Below are 24,741 nucleotides of genomic sequence, written 5' to 3'. Positions count from 1 at the left end.
GCAGTCTGTTCCCTTTTGTGGAGTCTGAACAACCAGCCAGCATCCCAGTTTTGCTCTTAATCCAAACAAAATAAATTCTGAGGTATCAAAGTTCTCTGCAAGACACAATCACCTTTACTACAGACCACAGAGTCAGGGCTGAGAAAACAGACATTTCACTGTAACACAAGCATTCCTTTTCATTTTTCTATGGGGTCAAATCTTGACATTTTATTTTACTTTTAACTTGCATTTTTCCTCAGACAAAGCATGATTTTTGAAAAGGAAAAGATTTTGAATTGAGACCTTGGAACATCAACTCAGTCAAAACAAAGTGGGGCACATGGTTGTTTTTCTGTCTTCCCAAAGTGCACTGAGCTACAGAAATATCCCAAGCTGGATACAAAGCAGTTTAATATGTACAGGTCAAAGATTTCAGGTCACACAGCAACACAGGTGAAAAAGGTATTATGAAGAAGATGAAGTGCTGGTAATAATGCACATGTGAGGAGCAGTCATGAATTAAACTTACAGCTTTCCAGTTCTAACGAACAGTTCTGAGTGTCCAGAGGAAACCTACTGAAATCCATGAAACACATAGCAGAAACTGTTATTCTGCAGGAAGGAACAGAAAACCAGAAAGTAAATGAAAAATTTCACACTTTCTCTGGGCTGTGCAGCCACCTGATTGAAATCCCCGACCAACCTGCTGGCTAGAATCCTAATGAATGACTTTTTCTGCTGTTATGGACACTTCTAAAATTGCCTCAAGGTAGTGATAGAAAACTAACCCAGTGAGAGAACACATTTTTAAACATAAATAGTCTTTCTTATTAAATACATTACACTCAATTTATAAACTCTTTACTGGCCTGATCCTTGATTAGCCTTTCACACATTTTGCTTTGAATGGTTACACTTGCCAAAATTAACAAGAGAAGTTCACATTTCTTGACTAGTTTCTCATAGACTGAAGTAGGTAATATTAAAGATTAGAGTAAATATTATTCCAAGTGCTGTTTTCCCTGTTAGCATGGTAATAATATTTAATTGCATAAAAAGATAAGCTGCAATGTCTGAAAGCCTATTCTCCTCTTCAACAACATACAAATGCCTAATACCCTAAAAAGCTTAAGGAAACCTAGACAATGAATTTCACTTGCTTTTTCACTCATATTTAGAAGACAAATGACCCCTAGCATTTTAACCAAATAACACAATAAACAAACAAACAGAAAGGCTATAAGCAGCAATTTAGATATAGTAAAAACTTCCAATTTTTCCTTTCTTGTCAGAGCTTGTATATAATTTGATGTTTTACTTTGGGATTTACTTTTTCCCCAAACTGAATCCTACATGGACTTTATTGATATTGAATATGCTGGATATAGAAGTGATCTTTGGAAACTTGTGATCAGTAATCACATTGTAACTAAGCTTTTACAAATGTAAGATTTTACAGGGTTGAAATGAGATGGTAAGACTGACATATCTTTAAAAAGATGCATAAGACCTCTAACTATGGATGTCATTTCTATCTTTTAAATACTGACTACAGGATCAGGGGAACAGCAAGAAAATGTGGAAAAAAATGGACTATTTCAGCACCAAATCTGGATTTTTATTCAATTTTGCTTCATTAAAATCCTGGATGCTGGGTACTGAAGAGAAACTGTGGAATATTCAGATTTCTTGCACATAAGGATTTGGAATATAATCTACCCACTGCACATAAATCTGGCAATACAAAAAGAGGGTTTAATGAGCATCTGATTCTTTAGGAACATATAGATTAACAGCACTCAGGCTGTATGACCTTAATCATTCCAAAACCTTGGTTCACCAGCCCTTAGGTCACCCCCTTCCCTGCCTCTTAGCTTGTTAAGACGTGACAGAGAAAGGAAGGATGAGAAGAGAACCTGCTCTTCGTGTTTATGCACACGTCAAAATTTAGCAGGAACTTTGGGGTTTTGCTCTTCACTGGCATAGGAAGGTGAGACTGCATGCAGGCTCACCTGTCAGAGCAAGGAGGAGTCACCCAGTACCCACCAACAAGCAATGCAGGGCTAGGGAAAGGTAACTCTGGAAGCAGAGAGAAGAGGGCAAGAGGTAAAAGTAGGCACCAGCTTGCAGATGGTATGTAGGACGCAGGGCAGGGGCTCCCATCTCCCCTCACATTGAGAGCTACTGCTGTAAGCCTTGGTGCATTTCCTCTGATCCTTCTCTCTCATGAAGCACAGAAGTGAATATAAAAATAAAATGCATAGTTTACCTCATGGTTTCTTGCTGGTCAGTGTGATTCTTGAAAATAAAAGCCTAACACTATTTCAATGTGGTGTACAGCAGTTGCTGTGAGGGTTTCTGCATGCTGTATGAGAGGGTAGATGAATTAATTTACTTGTTAGAACAATTATTACATGACCAAAAACTCAAGTGCTTGCATAAATCTTCCAGCTCTCCAGATTAGATGAAATATCACATCTGTGCACAGGGCTAATTAGTAACAAAGTGGAGAGTGGTGATTCCTGCAATGCACAGGCTCCAGGGCCTCTGCCCAAGGGGGAAAATTCTTCCATTAAAACTGTTTCTGCTGCATCATCCAAATCTGCTTGATAAAGAAAAGCAATATTGTGTAGGTAGAAGGAAGGCGTGTTTAATGACATTGCTATTCCAGTTATGGAACTGCTGTTTTGCTTTCCAGTTCTTGGTAGTCACACAGTGTGCCTGTTGAACACTGCTGGCATCAGCACTGATGATCTGCAGCTCTCTGTGCCTACCTGCAGCTCTGATTTATATCAGTGCAATGTTTACAGGTATCCCAGGGTGAAAATAGCCGAGATAATTTTAAAAGACTCAGGGGAAAAAATGTTCTGTGCTAATAATTTTGGGCTTTACTGCACTCAACAGTAAAACTACTCCAATATTGCTAAAACCACTGGCAATGAACTAACACTTGAAAAACTTCAGTGGTATTCACAACAGATGGAAAAAATGCCATCATTCTGTGATGGGGAACAATATGTGAATGACAGATGTTATCTTTATGTTATCGATCCTAAATTTATTTTCCCACTGGTACACTGCAAATTTCCATTTGTCAGTTGTTCCCAGTATCTGACACCAGAGTATTAATGCCAGTTCAGCATCAGAATCCTAACTGCAAGTATTTCCAGTAGTTTTTCATTATACAGATTATTGCTCCACAATTGCATCATGTATTTTCTTATAAAAATGGTATTGTTCTTACCGTAGACTGAAGAGTACATTGCCATCAGGGTATACTCGGAGCATGACATTTTCCACAGTTGTATCATGGATGAAAGATCTTTTGGAGTGTACAAAAAATACATCAGGTACCCAGATCTTCTTTATCAGTCTTCCATCAAAAGTCATGCTTTTGTTTTTGGTACTACGAAATGAAAGTCTCTCGTCCTTCCAGTAATGTCTGAGATACAAAGTCATTGTGAAGTCCTTTGTTTAATTAAAAATAAAAGAAGACAATACATGTTTTATTCATGCACAATAGAAAACAGTACCAAGTAATCAACTCATGTAAAGGATCAGTTTCTGCTATAAGCATCATGTGGAGGATCCTCCATGAGAGGAATCAAATGCCACTCAGTGAGATTAAATTTATATTGGAGCTACCTCTGAGATACCTGCTGTTTGCTTGGTCCCTGGTGTCTGAGTCTGGGGTTCATTCATATGTCATTTATACTCAGATAAAACTCTTACAGAGCTCAGTGGTCTACTGGATTAGATCATCAACAAAGTGGAAAAGAAACTACAACCAACCTAAGGTGAATGGAGAGGGTTTTCCTGTGGAAATTTTCACAAGTTATTGCCACAACAGACTATAGTCCCTTTACAATTCCTTTATAGTTCCTTCAGGTCAGTTTGTAAAATCCATTCATCTGTACATTTTGTACAAAGGTTAGTCAGTGGTTTTAGATTAGTAAATATTTTGAATGAAATGATTATTATAGAAACACTATGGTGAATTTCATAAGAGTAAACAATTTTACAAGAACTGTAATCTTTTAAATATGAAATATTGTTAAAGATATCATCTTACATAGAATAACATGGCTATATAACATGACATATAACAAATATAGTTGTGGAAAGAGATGGAGAGGAATCTGGAAATCCAGTCTGAGCTTCTGCACAGACTATCTGCTCTGGGCTCACCTATCTAGCTTTTGCATTCCTCATCTTGGTAAAAAAATTACTTCTGAAAATAATACTGGGAAGATAAATAAGCTTTCTTATTTAATCTGATTTTATGCCTGCATGAAACCCACTGATTTGGGTAGGTTTGCACAGCAATGCAGGGGTTCGTACTGACAGAACCCACAGCAAGCTCAACGCTCATGGCTACAGCTGCACTTGGTATGAAAAGATACCACAAATGAGATCTCTTTGCCAAGTTAATGTGCCCTGCTATTCTAGGACTGAGCAGCTTGGCACCAACGTCTGAGTTGCACTATTAGTGACAATTTTGGCTAAGGAATGAGCAGCCTGCATTCCACTGCTACATGTCCTTGATTGTAGTGAGGGTGTCTCCTTCCTAAGACCATTCCTGGAGCTGATTTTTATATTTCCATTTGTTATGACCACAGCTCCATCATGTCAGAAATGATGAGGAATATTCAGACCTGAGACAGGTCTAAAAGACATTAAGCCTCATCTTCAAAAGTGCAGAGCACTAAGAGCTTACATGGAAGCCCACGGGACTTACTGAATGGTTGACATTTTCAAATCAGAGTGCTCTCTGCTCTGTTCTGTTCCTCTGGCTCGGGGAGAAATTCAATGTGTGCTCATACATAACACTAATTTAAATGAGGGTGACTTGCATGCTTTAAGGCAAGGCTGTGCTAAGCGTTTGCTTCTTTTAACTGTATTGTTCTATATCATCCATCTGGATGTTTCTGGGACCTTGAGTTTTGGCTGAAATTCTTTATTTTAGTTTTACTAACCAACTTACCATGTCAACTTCAGATATGCTGTCAATGCTTTCTACCTGCACATCAATGCCCACAGGTATTGGCGACCCTTCAAAGTAACAGAATGAAAGTGCGATGAACATAATTCCGTATTTTTAAAGGGAAGACTGCATATAAACAACATGCAGAGTACACTCCATACCATCATTTGCTATGGTCTGTCCACCATAGTACGCTGAATGAGAAAGCCCATGGCAATACAGTAAAACCCAGTGCTAAAGAGTTGTAGAAATAAATACAAATCTTAAGTGATTTCTGCCAGACTAGTTGTTGGTGGCATTGCACTTTAGATAGTAGTTTCAGCTTCCTTGCAGTACCAAAGCCAATTAACTGCTTGGTGTACTATTTAGAACTGTCACAGGGAGAAGCTGAGTAAATATATCACCTACCTCAGTGACGGCAAAGCTTACTTATCACTCCCAACTCTTATTAAAAAATATTATGCCTCCTAATTATCTTCAGTTGCTTAACTATTTAAATTTTAGCACACAAGTTTGTGAAAATGGATTTCTTGCTCACTACCTTATAAGGGAAAAGCTGTACGCACACTAAGTATGTGCCACGATGGAGTGTTGTGTGTGCATTGTATAATAATTTATAAATATAATAAATAAGAATTTATTTTCAAGTACAATACACATCAAACAGCACTTGGTGGATTTTTTCTAAATACTACCCCACTATTTCATGCCACTGAAAAAGGCTGTAAGTTTCTGACACAATTTGCTCTGAATGAACATATCATAAAACCATATTTGCATTTTTGTAATAAAGTGATTAAAATCATTTAGAATTACAGCAAAATATAAAATTATTTCTAGTCTCCTCAGTACAAAATATTTAGAATTAAAAACCTAGGTCTATACTGCTTATGTACCTGTGTAATTTTCAGCAAGCAAGTCATTCCACTTAAGTAATTGACTAAGTGTTTCCTTATGGAAGAGGGAGAGGACAGAGATTTGTGCATACACACACACACTGAAGAATATTCTCCATTTGGAATTATTTATTGTACTTCTTTTTTAATCCATTTATTTATTGTACTTGGAATTCCAATTACATTTGTAAAAAATAGGCATTTAAAATACTTTAAGGGTAAACTTTTAAAATAATGCAATACAAAACGTGGGTACAAAGAATTCTGAACAGCAGGAGATAGCATTCTTTAACTCATCTTTCTCTCTTTCTTGCACTTTCCTTACATTAGAGTAAAATAGTCCAGAAATATCAGTCTCCTGACAACCAGCCACAATACTGTGTCTCTTTTTGGAATTATCCTTAAAATAGCAGCCCTCGAGGATTACACAGCTGCCTCCAGTTCTTACCACCGGAGATCTTGAACTATTTTAAAGGTATTTTAAAATCTGGCTCTGTAATCTCTAGATTTGACTTGTATGTTTTAATGGAGGTTTTGACCCTACATAGAACAGATGAGGATGTGCACAGAAAAACAAGGTAAACCACGACCAGAGTTAGCAGGGGATACAAAAGCATGTCTCTGCACTCACAAGAGCTGTGCTGCATGGCTCAGAAATCATCTCTGCCACTGAGAGGAATGTGTGGCTCAGTCCATCAGCCAGAGGATCAAAGCTCAAAACAAAATTCAGTCAATTAGTGTGTTAGTAAAACTCTAGAGAGCACTTGGGAAAATACTGCTTCTTTTGGAGACTAAAGGCAGCAGGAGACATCTACCTGAGAGGCTGATGCACAAGAGTATCAACATATATATCCAACCAGGGTCCTTCACACAAACTGGTAAAAATATTTTATGCCTCTCCTAAACCAGGTTTGACCAGTTCTCATCTCTATTTTGTCCATACAGCCCCAACCACACTACATTAATAGTTTCCTTATGCTAAATACTGACTTGTATTGAGTATGGCTACAAAAATGCCAGCTTGTAGTTGGAGCGCTCATCCTTTCAGTATTCCACTGAGATCTAAACTATGGTGCAAGCTAAAGGCAGGTTTAGTCTAAGTGGAAGTCATAGCAGGATTTATACATAATGTGAACATCATTCACAAGTGGTGTTTGCGCATCATGTGAATGCAAACACTGCAGAAAGATAAGGTGTTGTTTATCAAGCTCCTCATTTGCATGGTGAAAGAGGAAAAGCTCACGTTGCAGAGCTGATACCTGAGTCGGCTGTGAGCCAGCTTGGGTATATCAGGGATCAGGCTGGCTGTAGAAGCACAGTGCTCCAGCCTAGGAGCACAGTCACTACTAAAGCTCACTAGTATGCCAACAGCATGAAATATGGCCTCATTGCTCTTGGGTCCCTTTAAACTCCATTCAGCGTAACAGGTACTTTCTGGAGTTCTAATTTGGATGTGGTAGCTTGGCCTTAGAAATGCCAGTTGTTTCCCAAGGAAGTTTGGAGGGACTGACTGGCAGAGGAACTGCATGTTATCTAAGCCTACTCACCAATAAGCTTCAACTTCTTGATATCGTAAGTTTCTCCAAACTCTTACCCTGGCACTGTGGCAGCTGCAAGTGGCAGGACATACTGGAAGTGCTCATTTCTGAGCATACATTTGATCTTAACAGTTATTACTAAAATTTGAGGTTGATATGCATGACTGGAATGTTTCTGTCAGTGGGTTTAGTCCTATTTGAGTAGAATTACATGGATGAAGGGGGAGGAGAGGGGAGCTACTCTCCACATTAAAAAAAAAAAAAAAAAAAAAATGGCTTTTACCAGTTTCTGAGTCAGGTACACGTCTAAAGCAAATAAAGTTAACTGTCTTCCTTCAGCGTTCTTCAAGCAGGCAGGGAGCAACCCACAAATCATACCACAAAACAGGATGACTGGCTTTCTAAGTAAACACATACCATGTGTAGCAAGGAAAAGTATTTTTCTGGATGACAGATCTTCAAAGTGTGGTAGTCCTAACACTTTCTTGGGCTTTGCAAAAACTGTAGACAGTTTCCTGGCCCAAACAATCACTACTCAAATGTGGACACAATTTCAGTCAATAATTCACCTTATCTGGGCAGATACAAAGAAATTGGTCTTAGAACTAGAAACCAGTTGCAGCTTAAGTACAGATGATTATGCTGGTTACACCTGCACAAGCTTAAGTGCCTGTTACACATAAATACACAGAGGTACTTCACTCTTGGAAAGGACAGCTTGCACTAAGCTGGGAACTGTTATAAAACCAAATCAGTGAGGACAGTGAAAAACATAAAAGAGATCAAAAGCTATGGCCAGGAGAATTACAGTGGGTGTTTCTAGAGTGAATTAAATAAATAGGTAACAGTTGCAATGAAATTTGTTCCTGATGAGGTAGAAATGTTAGAACTGTAAAACATAATCCTTAGAAAGAGATTCCTGTTCTCTGTATGAGAAATAGCCAAAGAGTGTACTCATACCGATTAAGGAGAAAACACTGTTGAGTTTAGCATTCACCACAGACAATTATTAAACCATGTCCCCTGAACCCAGCTCTGACCTTATATTGACAGGTCATAGCAGCTACAAATATTTTCATCCCATTCTGCCCCTACTTCAGATGATAAAGCCACTAAACATTACATATACATGCAGTTCTGTTCTCTTCAGAGTACTGTTCATTTTTCCAGCCTGAAGCATTTTTATATTTCTGCCACTAACACTGCCACCCCTGAAAAAAACTTATTGGCCATACTCTGGTCCAGGTCTTCTTAGCTTTGTAGTTTTCTTGGAACATTTCTTTCTGGGGTTTAAAAAAACAATTCCACTAGAAACAGTAATAATGATCTATTGTGAACAGGTTGCTGAAAACTGAAAATTGTCTATCCCTTGGGCTTATTATGCTGTTTTTTTTAAGAAAGAGCATTTCAATAAGCATCCTAAAACGGCCAGAAAATGAGTCATTTTTCTACTCCTATGTCTGTGCCACAGCTTTCTCTTTAATGTACTGAGATTTTCAATCTCTGGCTGACCATCAGGCAATGACATCAAATTCACTTTGAAAAAAAGTAACCAGAGAAAAGCTGTGTTTTTTATTTCCCAGCTCGACAAAACTGGAGATGGCAGAGAGGATTTTGTTATTAAATTGAGCAGCTTCAGTTGCTGCTGGAGCACTGCTGCAAATCATTATTTTAGAGGGATTAGTGATTTTCACAATGGAGGTTCCACAGATTTTCAAGATAATTACTCCTCAGGAGAAAAAATAGAATTGTTTTCAGAAGGGTTTATCTTCACACAAGCCATTGCTATTTTCTTTTATTTTAAAGGTTTAAGCGTATCAAAAGAATTCCTTGATGAGCATGGAATTTTTTAATAAATAGCAAGAAAGACAAAGTCTATAATATCCTTTTTAAAAGAGCTATTATATTAAAAAAAAATTCTAGCATTCTAGGATCAATTTCTACAGTAATAATAACTGGTTTAATGAATTACATACATTGTTGTTTGTTTGTTTGCTTGCTTGTGGTAGCAGTCAAACCTTTAAACACACCGCTGATTGCACCTGCAATTTCCTAAGATAGACATTGAATTTAGAAAGATCAGTCACTGATTTTTCACAGTTAGCTTCGTAACAGGGTATGCTGAGAAAAAAAGCTAGGTCTACAGAAGGCTGCCAGTAAGACAGAGAGAGACTGGGGGAGGATTAAGATCTATACAGATGCTTTTTTCTAAAAAAGGCTTGTGGGCTTGTAGAGGAAGAGAACCAAAGAGACAGAAATGCAAACAAGCCGCAGGTAAGTTAAGCTGCGTGGATGTATTTACTTTCCCCTGGCAATGAGTAAAACAGGAGCATTACTGGAAATAGTATTTTCTTCTTGTTACTCTTTTGTTTCTTTCTGATTTACATGGGAAATGAAGGGGGACTGGTATCAGCCATAGCCAGCTCTTGGAATAGAAGAACTAGCAATGTACAAAAACACATCCAGGAGAAGTTGCCTATCAGAGCTCTTGCAAATTACCAAAATATTTCCCTCCTGTTTTGGACCCCAGCTATTCCTTCCAGTAACACATGGGAGAAAGTTATTCCACTTTTGTCAGTCATTCTCCTCCACAACAGTGAGATGTTTCTGAACTTTCAAGAAATGGGGAGGAGTTACTGTGATCTCTGCTCCTCTGACAATCTGGAATAAAGACTATGCTTAATTGTAGATTGGGATGAAAATTCTCTAGAAAGACTGCTATGGTTTGATCAGCTAAATTGTACTAAATTATTTTCCATCTTTCTAACATGTACAACCTTTTACAGGTTGACAAAGCAGAAATATCCAATTGTAAAATTTCTTTAACTCGCCCACAAGTAGCATAGGGCCTGACAGGTCATTAAGATACAATGGAAAAGAAAAATAAAGCTGTTATACTTCAATATATACATGTATATTCGTATATGTATATATACACATAGAGAGAACTACTTTTACGTAGTGATAGTTAATATGTGGTTCTATAATCTCTAGATTGCAAAATAGTTCAGAGAGCTTGTGAAAGAGTTTTAGGAAAACCAAAGGACAGAGGAGTAAAGGAATGATGATTTTTGAAATGACAATGCTGATTTTTAGCTCATGGAGACAGAACTCAAGAAACCAAGAGCTCAAAATGACTTCTGCTAATACACTGAAATAAGAATGTTAGGAAAATAACATAATATAGAGAAATAGATGCATAAATATAGTAGAAAATAAAGTAATTTTAAAAGGTTTCTAAGTGTGACTCACGCTAACACCTCCCTCAATGCATAAGGTTTTGGCTGTCAAGACAGCCTGCTTGGTGCTCCTCAGATGTGAGCTGCTAGAAATCTCAGCACAATGTCTGATCCTGGCCTGTGCTCATCTTTTCTCACTGAGTTTAAAATATGGAGATGATCATTAAGAGTTGTGTTGTCAACATAATTTAATTTCTTGTTTTTTCTCCAGTCCAGACTTGAGCTATCTTCTCACAGATTATCAGTTCACCAGGCTACTGAAAAATCAGCTGAGGTACTTTAGGCCATAGCCATACAAAGATACATATAAGTCATGAAAAGATCTGACTTTGAGTCTACTGACAGTTATTTGTTTCCTTTGGTAGGACTTATACAAACAGTCCTTACCACAACTGATGACCAGTACTATACCATTGCTGGTGGAATTTCTCAAGCCTTCACTATGCTCATCTACAGGAAACTTTGGTGCTCTTTCTTCTCCTTGGTCTGCAGGAGGTCAGTCTGCTTGGGTCCATCTACCAGCGACTTTCAAACAGAAGAGGACCATGACAAAACAAACAACCCAAGAGCCTGGCTTAGGGAGTAAATGCAGTGTAACAACATAAGTTTTCATTTTTTTATCTTAAATAATATTTGTATGTACTGAATAGGTTTGCTTCACAGCCTCACTGTGTAATGAGCTGCAGACACAGGAGCATTTCTATAGCAAAAATGTAGAAACAGCTTGCTAGCAGCTTGCTGATTTTGCTTCATGCTGACACAGTATACTTCTCAGACTTAGATCTCTAATCTGTTAATAAACAGACAATGTCAGGACTAAGTTTTAAAATCAGCAGAGAGTCAACTTATGCTTGTGCAGCTAGAATGTCATTGCAATCAACAGAACAAAGACAAATTACACTCAAATAAATAAAAGCAGAACTGTGGCCATTTGGTCAAAAAATGACCTTTCATCTCCAAAAAGCAATGATATATTTTCAGGAGAATGCAATCAGCCATGTGAGCAAGGTCACAATTATTTCCAGTGACACTGCAGCCAGAAGCATCAGTGTTCAACAGCTCTACATTCATTTCCCCCAAATCTTTTCCTGTGCAGATGTTTGCTCAGTTTACAAACCAAATTCAGCATGTGTTTTCTCTGTCTTTCCTTTTTATTTAATTATAAATACTAAAATCTCTGGGTCCTATTATCTTCCTCATTCACTTTGCATGTGTGGGTCTAAATGAAATTAACAAGCTAGATTTAGATTTGTGAGTTCCCTGAACTGAGGAATCTCCAGCAGGTTAAAAACAGCATAGATTTTCCAGCCGCTTCTTTCCTCAAACTGGTGCAAAGGATGATTGACCTTCTCAGGGAAAGGGGCACAGTAGAAATTAACAAAATCTGTCATTACAGCTCAATGACACACCAAGGAAATCCCAATGAGATATAGAGGGAAAAAAATTGTCCCTCTTTGAAAGGTAAAGAATAATTTTAAAATACTTGTTTTTCACTCAGCTCTTTTGACCTGTTTTGTTTTCTTTCTTTTCTCCCATCAGTATCATAAAATCATGCATTGTGCTGAGCTAAATAAATCATGCACTGTGACACGTTGCAGATCCAAGCCCTCAAAGAATCACAGTACTGAGATGCTATTTTATGTTTGATAAAAACAAACCCCAAACCTCATCTTTTTAAATACATAAAGCCACAGTATAGTAAGTCTTAATGCAGTTCAGAGCCATGCTATGGCTGTTGGTACAGTGTGAAGAAGGGGAAAGTAAGCAAAGTCCTTGTTCCCTAGCTGCGCCAGCCCCAGGGCATAAGCTGTACTGAACATGCTGTGAGCCTTGCTGATAGCAGTGCCCACCTTGTGAGAAGGGTATATGTGACTCCTTCCAGTCAGTGCCTGGGCAGCAGGGATATCTCTAATTTCATCTTCTGTAGCTGTTTCCTTCTATTGCACACTTATTTGTAGTGTCTTTTAGAGAAACACGTACTCTGCTGTCAGACAATAATTCTGGGTATGTTATTCAGATTCGTGTTTCAGATGGTTTTGTCCTTTGATGAGGTTACATTTTTGTGATAACTCTCTGTCATGCCTTATTAACCTGTCTCTTCTGAAAAACAAGCCATTCTTTACTGCTGTAACATTATTGAAATCAATGGTAAGACAGGAATAATGCAGTGTAAAATTAGGATCAATACTCATTTCCCCAAGACTTTTCATTGTGTGCTGTAAAAATGTTAATGGATCCATGTTATAGTCTTAAAGAGATTGACACATAAATATTCCATTTATTAAGAGAGTCCTGAAAATGTGAATGTGTGTGAACTACTGGACATGACTTTTAAAATGCCACCTATGCCACTACAGCACGTGGATAATACAAGAGCAGCAAAGCTGATGCACAGTTCTGCTGAAAGCTATTTCTGGAAGACGGGAGTGCAGCTGAAATCGTACCCATGGCAATGTGATTATTAGAAGGCCCGTGCAATGAAGTCAGTGGAAAAACCACAGCTGGCTTCAATGGGAATTGAAAGGGCTCTATGACTAGTCATCTGAAAATAAAAGGACAAGGGGAAAAAGCCTGGTACAGATTTTCTGGGTGCAGAAAAATCCTCACTGGCTGTGGAAAATTACAGCTGCCAGATCACAGGGTATATTCTGAAAGCTGCTTTTATGTGCATCAGAAGTATTGCTTTCTGTGATGATCCAGTGATAAAGTACATCCTGAACTGTTGCTTCTTTCATGGAAATGCTGCTTTCTTTCTGAGATGCTACTCTCAAAAGTTTAAATTCCTTGTGTGACAAAGCAGGTAATAACAGGAAGATGTCCAGAGTGACAGATATTAGGTTAGACAGGTTTTAGGCAAAATGCAATCCTAACTTTTGCTGCCAAGATACAGACATAACTCAACTACTGTTAAAAGTCAGGAAAGATTTTTGCTCCCTGACAAGCCAAAATTTCTAGAGTAATGAGAAATTCTTTCACAACCAGTGCATCCAGAGAGGCTTTTCTTACTTCAGGTTTCTCCCTCCTGGCATGCTTGCCAAGGCCCAGCACCTGGTGTCAATAAGAACAGCTCCACAGGCTTCATCTAGCCTCCTAGATTTATGCCTTTTCACACAGCTGATAATTGCTCCTCATATATTTTATTTTGGCTTCATAATCCAGGGCAGGTGGGTCTATTTCTATGAATCATGAACGCTGAACTGGTGATGCAAAGACACAGTCAAAGCTTAAGAGTAGGGCAGCTTTCTAATTTTACCTTCTACGAAGGAGAGCCAAAATCAAATCTAAACTGGGAACATCCCATTGATTGGGATGTTATTCACATGCAATTTAGTTAAATGAAGAAATAATCATCATAGTGCCCAACAACACAGAAACTATGTGGTAATAAACTGAAGGCCTGTGGTTAGCTATTAAATTTTGTACAGAGCAAACAGATTTAGGAATTCATAGGTCATTTCAATCTCTCAAAACAAATCTGATGACTAAGTCATTTGCTAATTGCTACTAGACTATGCAGTTTCCAGGGATACCTTAATCACTGTGCTCAAAGAATAGTATTCTAATAATATTGCTTTTTTTAATTAGTTCTGAGCAGGAGACAGTTTGAATGGTTTCTCCTATTGATATGCTAAATACAAAAAAGTGTCTCACCTTCAATTATTTCTAGTTTTTTCTTTGGTTTCTGGAGTACAAAAGAGGTGAGCTGCAATTAAAGCTGTTGTTCAATTTTAAATGACATTGCCGGACAGAGTGTAAGTAACTTTCAGATAGAGAATGAAGAGCTAACCAGCACAGCACTGGCACCTGCTGCTTACCTCCAAATCCAGGTCTCAGTGCAAAGTCATGGTCCTCTATGCGAAGAAGCTGCTCAGATTTAAGTGGCCGTACTTTGGTGCTGTCAAGTTTCCTCATTTTAATTTCTCGTTTGCTGTGTTAAAAAAAAAAAAAAAAAAAAAAGTAAGAAACTTCATTTTTATTCCTGCCTGACAGAAGGCTAAATGAAGCAGGGACTCAAAAATCCTGGACAGTTGAATCTACAGTAATAAGGGAAACAACTGTGTTAATAAAGTTGGGGAGATACATATTGGAAAAGGTGGATAAATCAGGTATGAGGGCACCCAGGTTCATGAGGAACACCTTTTACATATAAGAAATCCCCTCAGAGACTTTTTCTATCATTATATGAGAAATAATAGCCAAATGAAAAAAAAAAAAAAAAAAAAGGTATTGTTCACATAACTTCTTTCAACACAGACTTGGAAATAACACCATGAATCTGTATTTTTAAACCACTTTATACATTATCCATATTACAAAGACAATTACACTTTTTATTATAAATCTTTTTCTTCTTTCCCTAAAACCTCAAATGAATCAATAATTTTTCTGAGGGACTCTGAAACTGACAGTCCTAGATCCAGGAACTTGGTGTTTGAGATCCTCTCAAACACCCATCAGTTGTGGCCAAGTTATATGCTAACTTGTAATTTCCCATTTGTTTGTTGCTCATTAGTTCATCCCTTGTTTGCTGCTCAGACACGCAGTATTTCTTTGCATCATAGATGTCCTGTCTCTGTGGTTTTTTCTCATGTCACATATAACCAAGTTTCTGGATAGCACAGAGGAAACACAGATTAATCTTTCTGTTTGGATGCTCTTAGTAGGATGCCATGAATTCTTTTTTTATTTTTAATGACTTCTGTTAACTCTCTTCCCTTTGCAGAACGTACTGCACCACATCCCAAATTCCATGAGGAATTTTACTACCTGAGAAGGGCATTTATGTGCTGGGCCTGCATCTAAAATGAACAGCAGCTGCCCATCACAGTGTGGCCTCATTTTTTATTTTTCCTGTACACAGAAAGTACGCCACAGACAGCAGGGTGGTCTTATCCTGAAGTATTTGGGTTATACCACAGACAAGATCTGGCAGCTGAGAGACACAGACTTTTGAAAGAATCTGTTATCTTGCTTCTGCTCTGATGCTTCCTTCAGTCTCCACTCCTTGTATGACCTGCTCTAAGTGGCTGGCTCCAAGTAATAGCAGAACTAGCCAAACCTCAGCTGGAGCACTGAGTCTAGTTTTGAGCTTCCATTTTATAAAAGGTGTGGGAGGATCCCAAGGAACCAGTGCTGTTTAATTTGGAGAAAGAAGACTGAGGGAACATATCACAATCTTCTGAACACATAATGAGCTTTTACAGGGCCTTTTGTTCCATATCCACTCCCAGACAGGATGGGTAATGGCAACAGGGGAGACGTACCTCCTGGTGAGAACAGTGAACAGATTGCCTGGGGAGGTTTTGAGACTCCTTTCACTTGTGCTACACAAAAATTGGTTAGACAGATATCTGTAGGAATGTCTTAAACACAGCTACTTTGCCACAGGCAAGGGAATCTCCCTAGAGATCATTTTTTTCATGCCCTCTGTGATTCACTGAGACTTTGCAGCCAGTGACTGTAATTGTTGCTTTAGACTGAATGATCACAATTTGTTTTAAAGATTTGCCCTGTAGCCAAGCACTGAGTAGGAGGAGGTATGAGATACCTTAGGATAAGGAGCAGCTGTATTTACTTGGGCTCCCCCTCCCCCTTTTTAATTAATGAAGGTCAAGGAATTACAATGCTGTGTCACAGGGATGCTGCAGTGTCACCAGCTGTTTGGCTATTCAGAACCGTTAGGCTTGACCAAGTTCACCTACCTGCGTATTCTTGAATGTCTCCAGCAGCGTTGCCTGAACCAAATTATCCGGGCAAACATCCATCAAGCATTTCAAAGAAAGACTTCAGTTCCCTTGGAACAAAATTATGTGGATGCTAAAATGAAACCTCACACTTCAGAGAATTAAAACAGCTGTAATCAAGCCTGTCTGTGTCAGAGCAGCACAGGCAGTAGAAACAAACACCTGCAGTACTCCACAATAGGCATGCGGGGAAATTCTGCTGCTTGGGAATTGGTATAGGAGGAAATGATGAATTATGTTCAGAAAGCCATGGCACAGCTAATACAGTTTGGAAGCACTAGGTTATTTGTTATCAAACGTGCCGAGAAAGATACCTGTCTGAGGCTCTGATGATTTCACTGGAAGAAGCAAGCTAAAGCTATGCTACATTTATTATAACTTCTTACTGGTAATAACTAGGTGACTGAGGAAAATGTTACCTAGTAATATCAAGAAGTAAAATATAAGCAACCAGGGCAGGAGATTTCTTCTTAATAAGCCTCTGAAAAGAGATGCTATGGGATTTTGATATTCTTTCTGTGTTCCTGTATGAGAACAAAATAAACAAAAATGCTGCCTATGTGAAAATCATCTTTTGTGCCCACTTAGTTGAATAGCATCTTCAACCTGATGTTGTATATACAAATGGTGAAGTAACTGTAATTATTTCTAGCTGCTATCAGAAGTAGTTGTTCATAACAAGGCAAGATCTTGCAGGAGTCAGAAGAGAAAGTACAGTACAGAATGTACTTTCATTACAAATGTGTGCCATCTTTTCTTCAACACCTTCCTTTGGCAGATTTTTTTTTAATTGAAAAGGAAAAAAAGCTTACATGCAGAAGTATGTGCTCATGGTACTTGGAATTAATTTCATGGACACTGGTAACATTGCACATGTAAAGGTACCAAAAATTTTAAAAATGCCATTAAAAATTCTACTTTTTTTTTTTTTTAATACACTTCTGCTTCACTTCTTTTTCTCCTCACTGCCTGCTTCTCCCACTTAAGGCTAAGAAGTGTTCTCCAGCAAATATTCCTTTAACATCAGCATCTGGACTCCAGATGCTGTTCCTTGGCTAAGAGTTAGAGTGTTAAATTGTCCTCACTGCAGCATTAAAGTTATTTAACTGGTGACTCAAAGGGAATTGTATGCACGTATTTGTTTACTCCCAAGAAATCCCAGACCCATATCTAACTATTGATCAGTACCACAGCATTGTGAAATCATCAGCAGATGTTTTCTTGATTGCTTCTTCCCATGGGGCCAATTCCATTAAAAAGCAGTAGAGACAGAGCTAACCAGTGTAGGTCTCAGAAAAGCTTCTCAAGGTCAGTCAAGACCATAGTGGAGTGGCAGTTGCTAGTGGAACTAGTTTCAGTCCCACAGAAGCACAGCAAAGACCTAGATTATATTTTAATATAATTAAAATGGCACCATGGCCTCTTTATCATGCAGCTTTGGCCAGAGCACCATAATCTAGGAGTCCAAGGGTAGTCATTGCTTGTGCACCCTCATTGTATGGCAGACATCAGGCTCTGGTGTTTGATAGGAAAAGCCTGCATGCATCTGAGGAAAGAAAATCTCTCTTTACCTGTCTGGGGTAGTAGTAATAAATGGAGATCTGACAGGTGGCTTTGTATTGGCATTGGTCTGGGCAATGGCAGAAACAGGCTTGTCAGCCTCAGTGAAGCACATGCTCAAAAAACTACTGCTTCCAGTTATAATAGCTCTTTCTACAGCTGTATTCCAGGCAACATTTTACACTATGCAAATGAAATTGTAGCCTATAAATTCCAAAGGAGGTCATAAAAATCATTTGAAGTGTTTCATATCACATAGGGAAGACACCCCTTCTGGCATTTATATAGGAAATTAGTGGAAGCACTAACTCTTCAGATGAAAAACAAATGAGATACTGTTTGGACGCTTCGCTATCCAGTACTGTTACATGGACTCATGGCTCAATGCCTTGGTGTCTGGAAGAGCTCTCGAACAGCAGCTAGTCACTGCTTACAAAACCAAGGGAACCAATTCAGAATTCTTTAATAACAGATGAATACATGGCAGGTTTTTAAGGACAAACTTAGCTGCTCTTAGCTAACCTTAATAAGTAACAAGGAGTGAAAGGTGAAAGGTCTGCTTCAGGGAAATTGGATCATTTCTGGCTGAAGCATTTAACCCCATCATGCCAACAGTGGTGTTACATAACCAGTGGCATTCAAGGGAGCAGTGTGGTTAGTATGCCATCTGGTTTTTGTTTGTTTGTTTGTTGTTTTGTTTTGTTTTGTTTGTTTTTAACTTACCAGGTTACTGAAAGTTTACTCTGCTTCAGGGAGAAATCAGACAAGTTCATGGAAAAGAAATCCACAGAAGGTCACTAAATCTGCAGAAATTACATCAAACTCAGGAAGTTTCTGAGGAAAATAAGGTGACTGCAGGATGGGGGACTATTAGTGGAAAACACCTTTCATATTCGCCCTGTCCTTATTCTTCCAGACTTGTGCCTACAGCCACTGTTGGAAACAGGGCACTATCATGCATGGACATTTGGTAAGATCCTTTGTAGCTGTTCTGTTTTAATGCTCTGTGCTGCTCATGAGAAAGTCAAAAGCTTTGAAAAATCTTGAACTCACATCTCAGGAAGGACAGGTAGGAGTGGCTTTGTTTTCTGTTACACTAATATAGTATCCAAAATAACACACTTCCTTTATTACTGCAGTATGGAAGTAGAGGAAAAAAAAATCTCATCACATTCAAAAGGAAACTAGGTGAGTTTATGAAAAGGGTACTCTGAAGGACTCTTTTGTGGAAAGAATACCATGAAGGACCCTAAATTTAATGGCTATAAGGTTCTTTCCAGTGCTGTGTCCCTAAGATACTCTAACTACTATCAAATCAAAGGTAACCAAAAGGTAGAACTACACAAATCTCATTCCCAGGAAGGTATCTGGAGTTATACAGCACTGTGATCTCTGAAACTTTTAACACACTTATCAAATTTTGAAATCCAGAAAAAAGTAAGCATCAAACCCGTACAGTTCTCTCTCCCTTTCTCTCTCTCTGCATTTCCAAGAGTTCAATAACATCAGCAACATGCACTGTCAAAATGCCTAATATTTGGATAGTCAAATGTTTTGTTCTTTGCTTTAGGAAATGGACCATGAGAATAATCTCTTTCTCATGTACTTTTGGTTAATGCTTTAAAATCTTCTTTACAAGAGAATGCAGACAAATAGCTTTGGAGGGAGAATTGGGTTACTCTATTAAACCAGTGGAACTTGTAGGTTAAGTAACATTTTCACATGGGATTCTTTCTAAAAGGCCACCCATTTAACCAAGGCCATCTGTCAGCTGTGTCCCTAATAACTCTAGGGCTGGCTGAAAGGTTTTTCCCCAGAAAGAAAAAGAGGAAAGTCAGACCCTGTTGCAATGTACTGGAGGATAATGCTGCCTTTAGAAATAAAACCAGAGTGAGAATCAAACAAAGAGAAATTAAACGTATTTGGATCCTTTCCACAGAAAAGCTGATTTGCAGCTGTTGAGCTTTGGGATCTTCTTTGGCTCAGATTCTGCAGTCTTCTTCCCAGTTCCAAATTTTAAATCACAAGGGTCTAGGAAATGAAGCTATGAAAGGCTTTGCCTTGTGTAAAGAAAACTGCTACCCTATTCAGTGTTAGCTGAGAACATGGTGCTGCCATTCCTCCTGTTTTCTGTTTTGTTAACACATTTCTTCAGCCTGTCTCTCAGGCCTGGCCTGTGGATCCATTTGTAGGTATTAGTAAAGATCTATGAAAATGTAGAGGATACTGTGCTAATATAGTTACCGTCATCCTGTGGCAAGAGGTAAGCAATGTCCAGCTATTGCAGAACAGGATAAATGCAAATATTAGCATACATTTCCCTTTTACCACTAACAAAAATGTATTAGCTCAGCTAAAAACAGACCTTCTTTACCCCTACAGCACTAAGGAGTTATTTTATTCTGTTTCTCTTTGATTCTTAGCTGCTTCCTGAGACTAGTAAAGACCTTATTTTGACATTACTTCCAGTTCTGTTTATTTTGTTTTATTATTCCAAATAATCATGCACTAGCATTCACTCTAAAACTATCAGTGTTTGAAAGTTGTCTGCTGAGTAGGCATTCTTTTCATGAGCTTTTGGCTTAGACTGAACTTGATCCTATGACCTTGAGGTGAAACCCAGAAATACTGAGCTATAAAGCATCTCCAGGCACTTCCATTGTGTCACTGGGATATTTTCTCTTGCCTTCTGTTGCTTAACCATGATTTTAACAAGACACATAAGGACTCAAAGATATGTCACTGCTGGAATATCACATAAAGAGTGATACAGAAGGTAAACAGCTGTATGCCTGCTACAAAGCACGTAACTTTAAAAACAGCTTAACCACATCAGAGGAGTCCAATTATGTTACTTTTCCTCAATAGGTGATTAGTATGAACAAACAATGAGCTCCCCTGCCCATTTTAATAGGGTGTCAAGGACAGGGAAAAGTTCAACCATTGCATCACTTCTCCTTCCTTACAGCACTACTTATCACACTATTTCCTACCTCCCAACAAAGAGAGATTTTACTTGAACTATGACTGGTAGTCAGTGGTCTGCTTACATGTTATGAGATTGATCTCGAAACACATACAGAGGCCTCACACGGAAGATGTGAAATTGTATTTGTTGTAAAAAGCACAAACACTTTGCAAAGAATTTATATGTAAAAAGCTTTGTATCACTATTACTTTTAAATGAATTACTTGATTAGAAAGACTAAGAGCAATTTCCCTTCCAATGTCTAAGAGCACAGGCGTATTCCAGAACGGGAGCACATTGTGTCATCACTAAAAATAAAGTACAATTCACCTCATTTAGTGCCATAAAAATGTCTTCTGCATCTTGACAGTGTAGCTACTCTGCTGTTTAGTTAATGGAAGTCACTTTCAAGCATTGGCATCAAACTGCAATGCATTTCTACTTGTAAGGGAAGCGAGGACAAAAATACTCAGTTCATCACAATAATAGTCTGGTATCACACAATTAAAAAGAGCTGTGTAGGGGTGTGAGTGTGTACATGCCTGTGTATACATGAAGCATACATGAAATCACATTATGAAATGTCTAATTATGAAAAAGCTCTGTCAATTAATAGTTTACCATTTCTGTTTTGGGAACACCCTCTACATGTATTATGCATAGCATATATTCAGAAACTGGCAAAACAAGACAGTGAACAAACAGGGTGCATCAAAAGGTTGCTGACAGACAGCACCAAGTTTATCAGATGAACACAGAGAGAATATATTGCTTACCTGTTATGTTTTCTTAAGAATGAGAAATGTTGCCGATGATGACGATGGTGATGCTGACTTTGAGAGCTGTGTAGCACTGCTGTTGGCCACAGGCAGGTGAGGAGCAGAAGTTTCATGACCAGGACCATCTCTTCCAAAAGAGAAATGCACCTGATCAGCCAATCCACCTTGCTGACTTTTTATTTTTAGTGCTTTTACTGTTTAGAAACAGCATATCACACAAAGGATGCATGTGAAGCAAGGCATCACTGAAGACAGAAGACATAGGCATCCCAGTTCTGATGTCCTCTCTGAGTTCCCCTCGTATTTTGGCAAATCATTAAAATTCCTTGAGCTCTACATTCCTGTGGCATCTGCTGTCATACCAGAAGCACCCTGCTTTTAGAAATGTAGTAGATAAAGCAAATTTTTTTGCCAGGCTGCAGCCTGATCCATTGCTTCCACTCTTTCAGCATAGGCGCATATTTGAGTTCTCCATCACTCGCTCAGTAACCTCTTCTACATAGCCTGTGCAGGCAAAGTGATGTCAAACATTTAATCCCCCTTAAATCCCACAGAAAACCATACAAAAATCTGCTTTAATGACAAAGGTCGCTAAATTAATCTTTCTTTCTATGTATGTGTGTATCTGCTCAAAATAATTTTCTGTACAGATCAAGCTCTTTCATTAACTGGCTACATTGCATTGTCTTCCCAACCATTAAGATCATTTCTGATTCTGTGATCTGCAGTAGAAAACATTTTGTCTGTAGATACAGAAAGCGTAATATCATGAAACATGTCCAGCCTACAAATGAAGTTTTGTTTCAATACTCCCCATTAACATTTGGAAATACTGACAATCTTTTTTTTTTTTTTTTTTTCCCTAAGCTCTGCAGCTATCTATTTAATTTATCCTAAATATACAAGGTATGTGCACATATAATATCTACCACCCCTAATGTTATCTTCATTTCTTTTAGACTGCCCTGCCTGTTCAATGGCAGATTGAATTGCAAAACATTAACAAAATGTTGCTTAAGAGATAATTTAAGACTGCCAGCTTCTCCTGTTAAAAGTGGTAAGATTTCTTTTGGACTTCAAACTGGGCAATATTGGACACATCTTCTTAGATGACACAATCAATTTATCCTTTTAAAACCATCAGCAAGTTCAGTAATTATCAAAATTGACAGCATGTGTTAATTTTTCTTTATCTACAAAATGAGAGATGAGATTGAAAGGTAGGGAGATGGAAATCCCCAGCCCCTATCTGACAGAAGTAGAAGTAATTCAGGTCTTCCAGCAGTAGGCTTCTTCTTGAGTCAGACAAACAGAGGGGGAGGGAAAAAACAACAACAAAATAAATAAAATAATAAATTAAAAAAAAAAAAACACCCGCCATTCTGTCAACTGAGACTGTTAACACCACAGCGTAACAGGATAATCATTTTGTGATGTAGACATCTGCCTCCTCAGAAGTGCCTTGGGATTCTCAACTAACTTTATTTGGCCCCAGAAGTAACTACCAGATGCAAATTATTTCCAGGAGGAGATTACTAAATAATTCCTGCAGATTTTTTTCCATTAGGAGTTGAACAGCTATCTTCTTGTGGCTGAAAAGAAAAGAAAAAAAAATCCTTTCCCAATCAGTATAAAAATGTAACAGTGTTAGATTAGATCAACAGTTTCCAACCCCATTATCCCTCTCACTCTACGTTGTTCATGGTTTAGTCCTTTCCTCTTCACCAGACTCACAGAAGATCATTTGCAGCCTGATCCAGGGTTAGCCAGGTAGTGTTTCCAGTAGGTCTTAGTGTATTCCCAGGGTGGAGTTTCTAGAGAACGTAAACATATATTTGGCTATGCCAGAGTATATAAGACCTTTAACAGGTTCCATTAATTCACAGCACAGTTTAGAGGGAAAAGGAAAAATAAATAATAACTCTAATAAGAATTTATTCCAGGTAGAGATAATACTTGTTTCCCAGCCAGTTTGGTTAAGCTGTCGTCTCATCCAGCCTACATATATCAGAGTATCAGAATACCTGATTAAATCACGATACAAAAAATACCCAAGAGCCTTTGGGTCCTCCTCTACACAGCCACAGGCCCAACAGTAGTGGGAACAATAGCAGATTAGATAATAAGTTAACTACACTGCAGGCTGTGTGGCAAAGGTGTTACTGCAATTCTGCATGTTCAGCTATCTGCACGCTCCTCAGTGTTAACTCATTATCAACCATTGTCCTCAACCACAAATAATTAACTACATGTACACACCGTCTTCCCTGATAATAGTAATCATCCACGTTTCTTCCAGAGACTTTGGAGAAAGCTATGTTGTAGAGGTTAACATCACCCTTATCTGAAACTGGTAGCTATTATCCTCACTAAGGAGGACAGAAGGGAAGGAGAGGTTACCCACCCAGCTCTTTGAAAGGAACCTGAAGCTAGATCACATCCCACTGATGTGTAGATGTGTTGACTTTGTGTGCTGACCTTGAGGAAGTCAAAAGAGTCCATTAAAAATAGGAAAATATTACTTTGTGTAATTACTTTGGCTGGAAAATTGAGTGCTTAGAGCCCCTGCTCTGGGGATAGAGCAAAGACAAATGACTTGGCTTTGCAGAATGACTGCTTGCTCCTGGCTAAGCTGCATACGGATGTCCCTTCCTCCAGAAGGTATATCAGCCAGGAGGGGAGTCTTTAACAGAAAGAGGTAACTGATGTTTTCATTCAGATATCAGCACCCTGCTGTTTGTTATTCCTGGCTGTAGCATGAAGTTGCTACACTAAGCTGTGGTGCTGAAAGAAGTACTCCATAGAGGATTTCCAAAATACGCTCAGTGTTCCTTTCACTGTTCCTGCTTTAGTCAAAAGTAAGGGCTGGATACACTGGCATGTTCCGCCACCTTCACGTCATTGGTATCATAACACTAAATATTACCTTGAGGAGCCCTGAGCAAGTGCACTGCAAATCTTGGCGCTATTTATCTGTCCTTAGCTATGGAATATTCCCAGAAATTAATTCTGTCTAACCCACAGACATGAAGTCCTTGGGAGGGACTCCTG

The 24,741-nt window shown here is 38.5% G+C and overlaps 1 protein-coding gene across 2 annotated transcripts in view; it reads right to left on the bottom strand.

The window, feature by feature from the left end:
- The window catches only part of GABRR3 (gamma-aminobutyric acid type A receptor subunit rho3), a 31,687-nt gene extending 7,954 nt beyond the window's left edge, over positions 1–23,733 (bottom strand). The window contains exons 1-6 of one of the 2 annotated variants that reach the window (XM_068692731.1): positions 23,425–23,733; positions 21,688–21,817; positions 14,455–14,567; positions 4,967–5,034; positions 3,227–3,450; positions 512–594 (exon numbers count right to left, since the gene is read on the bottom strand). In XM_068692731.1, the coding sequence (XP_068548832.1) occupies positions 512–594; positions 3,227–3,450; positions 4,967–5,034; positions 14,455–14,567; positions 21,688–21,815 (616 nt within the window). In that variant the 5' untranslated portion in view covers positions 21,816–21,817; positions 23,425–23,733. Of the gene's footprint in view, positions 1–511; positions 595–3,226; positions 3,451–4,966; positions 5,035–14,454; positions 14,568–21,687 lie in introns of both variants that reach the window. The other variant, XM_068692719.1, reaches the window with a different exon arrangement.
- Positions 23,734–24,741: the final 1,008 nt, after the last annotated feature.

The sequence above is a fragment of the Anas acuta genome, chromosome 1 (genome assembly GCF_963932015.1).
Source record: "Anas acuta chromosome 1, bAnaAcu1.1, whole genome shotgun sequence".
NCBI classification, from domain to species: domain Eukaryota; kingdom Metazoa; phylum Chordata; class Aves; order Anseriformes; family Anatidae; genus Anas; species Anas acuta.
Note: the sequence above shows the minus strand (reverse complement) of the source record. Positions and strands in the feature narration are given on the sequence as shown.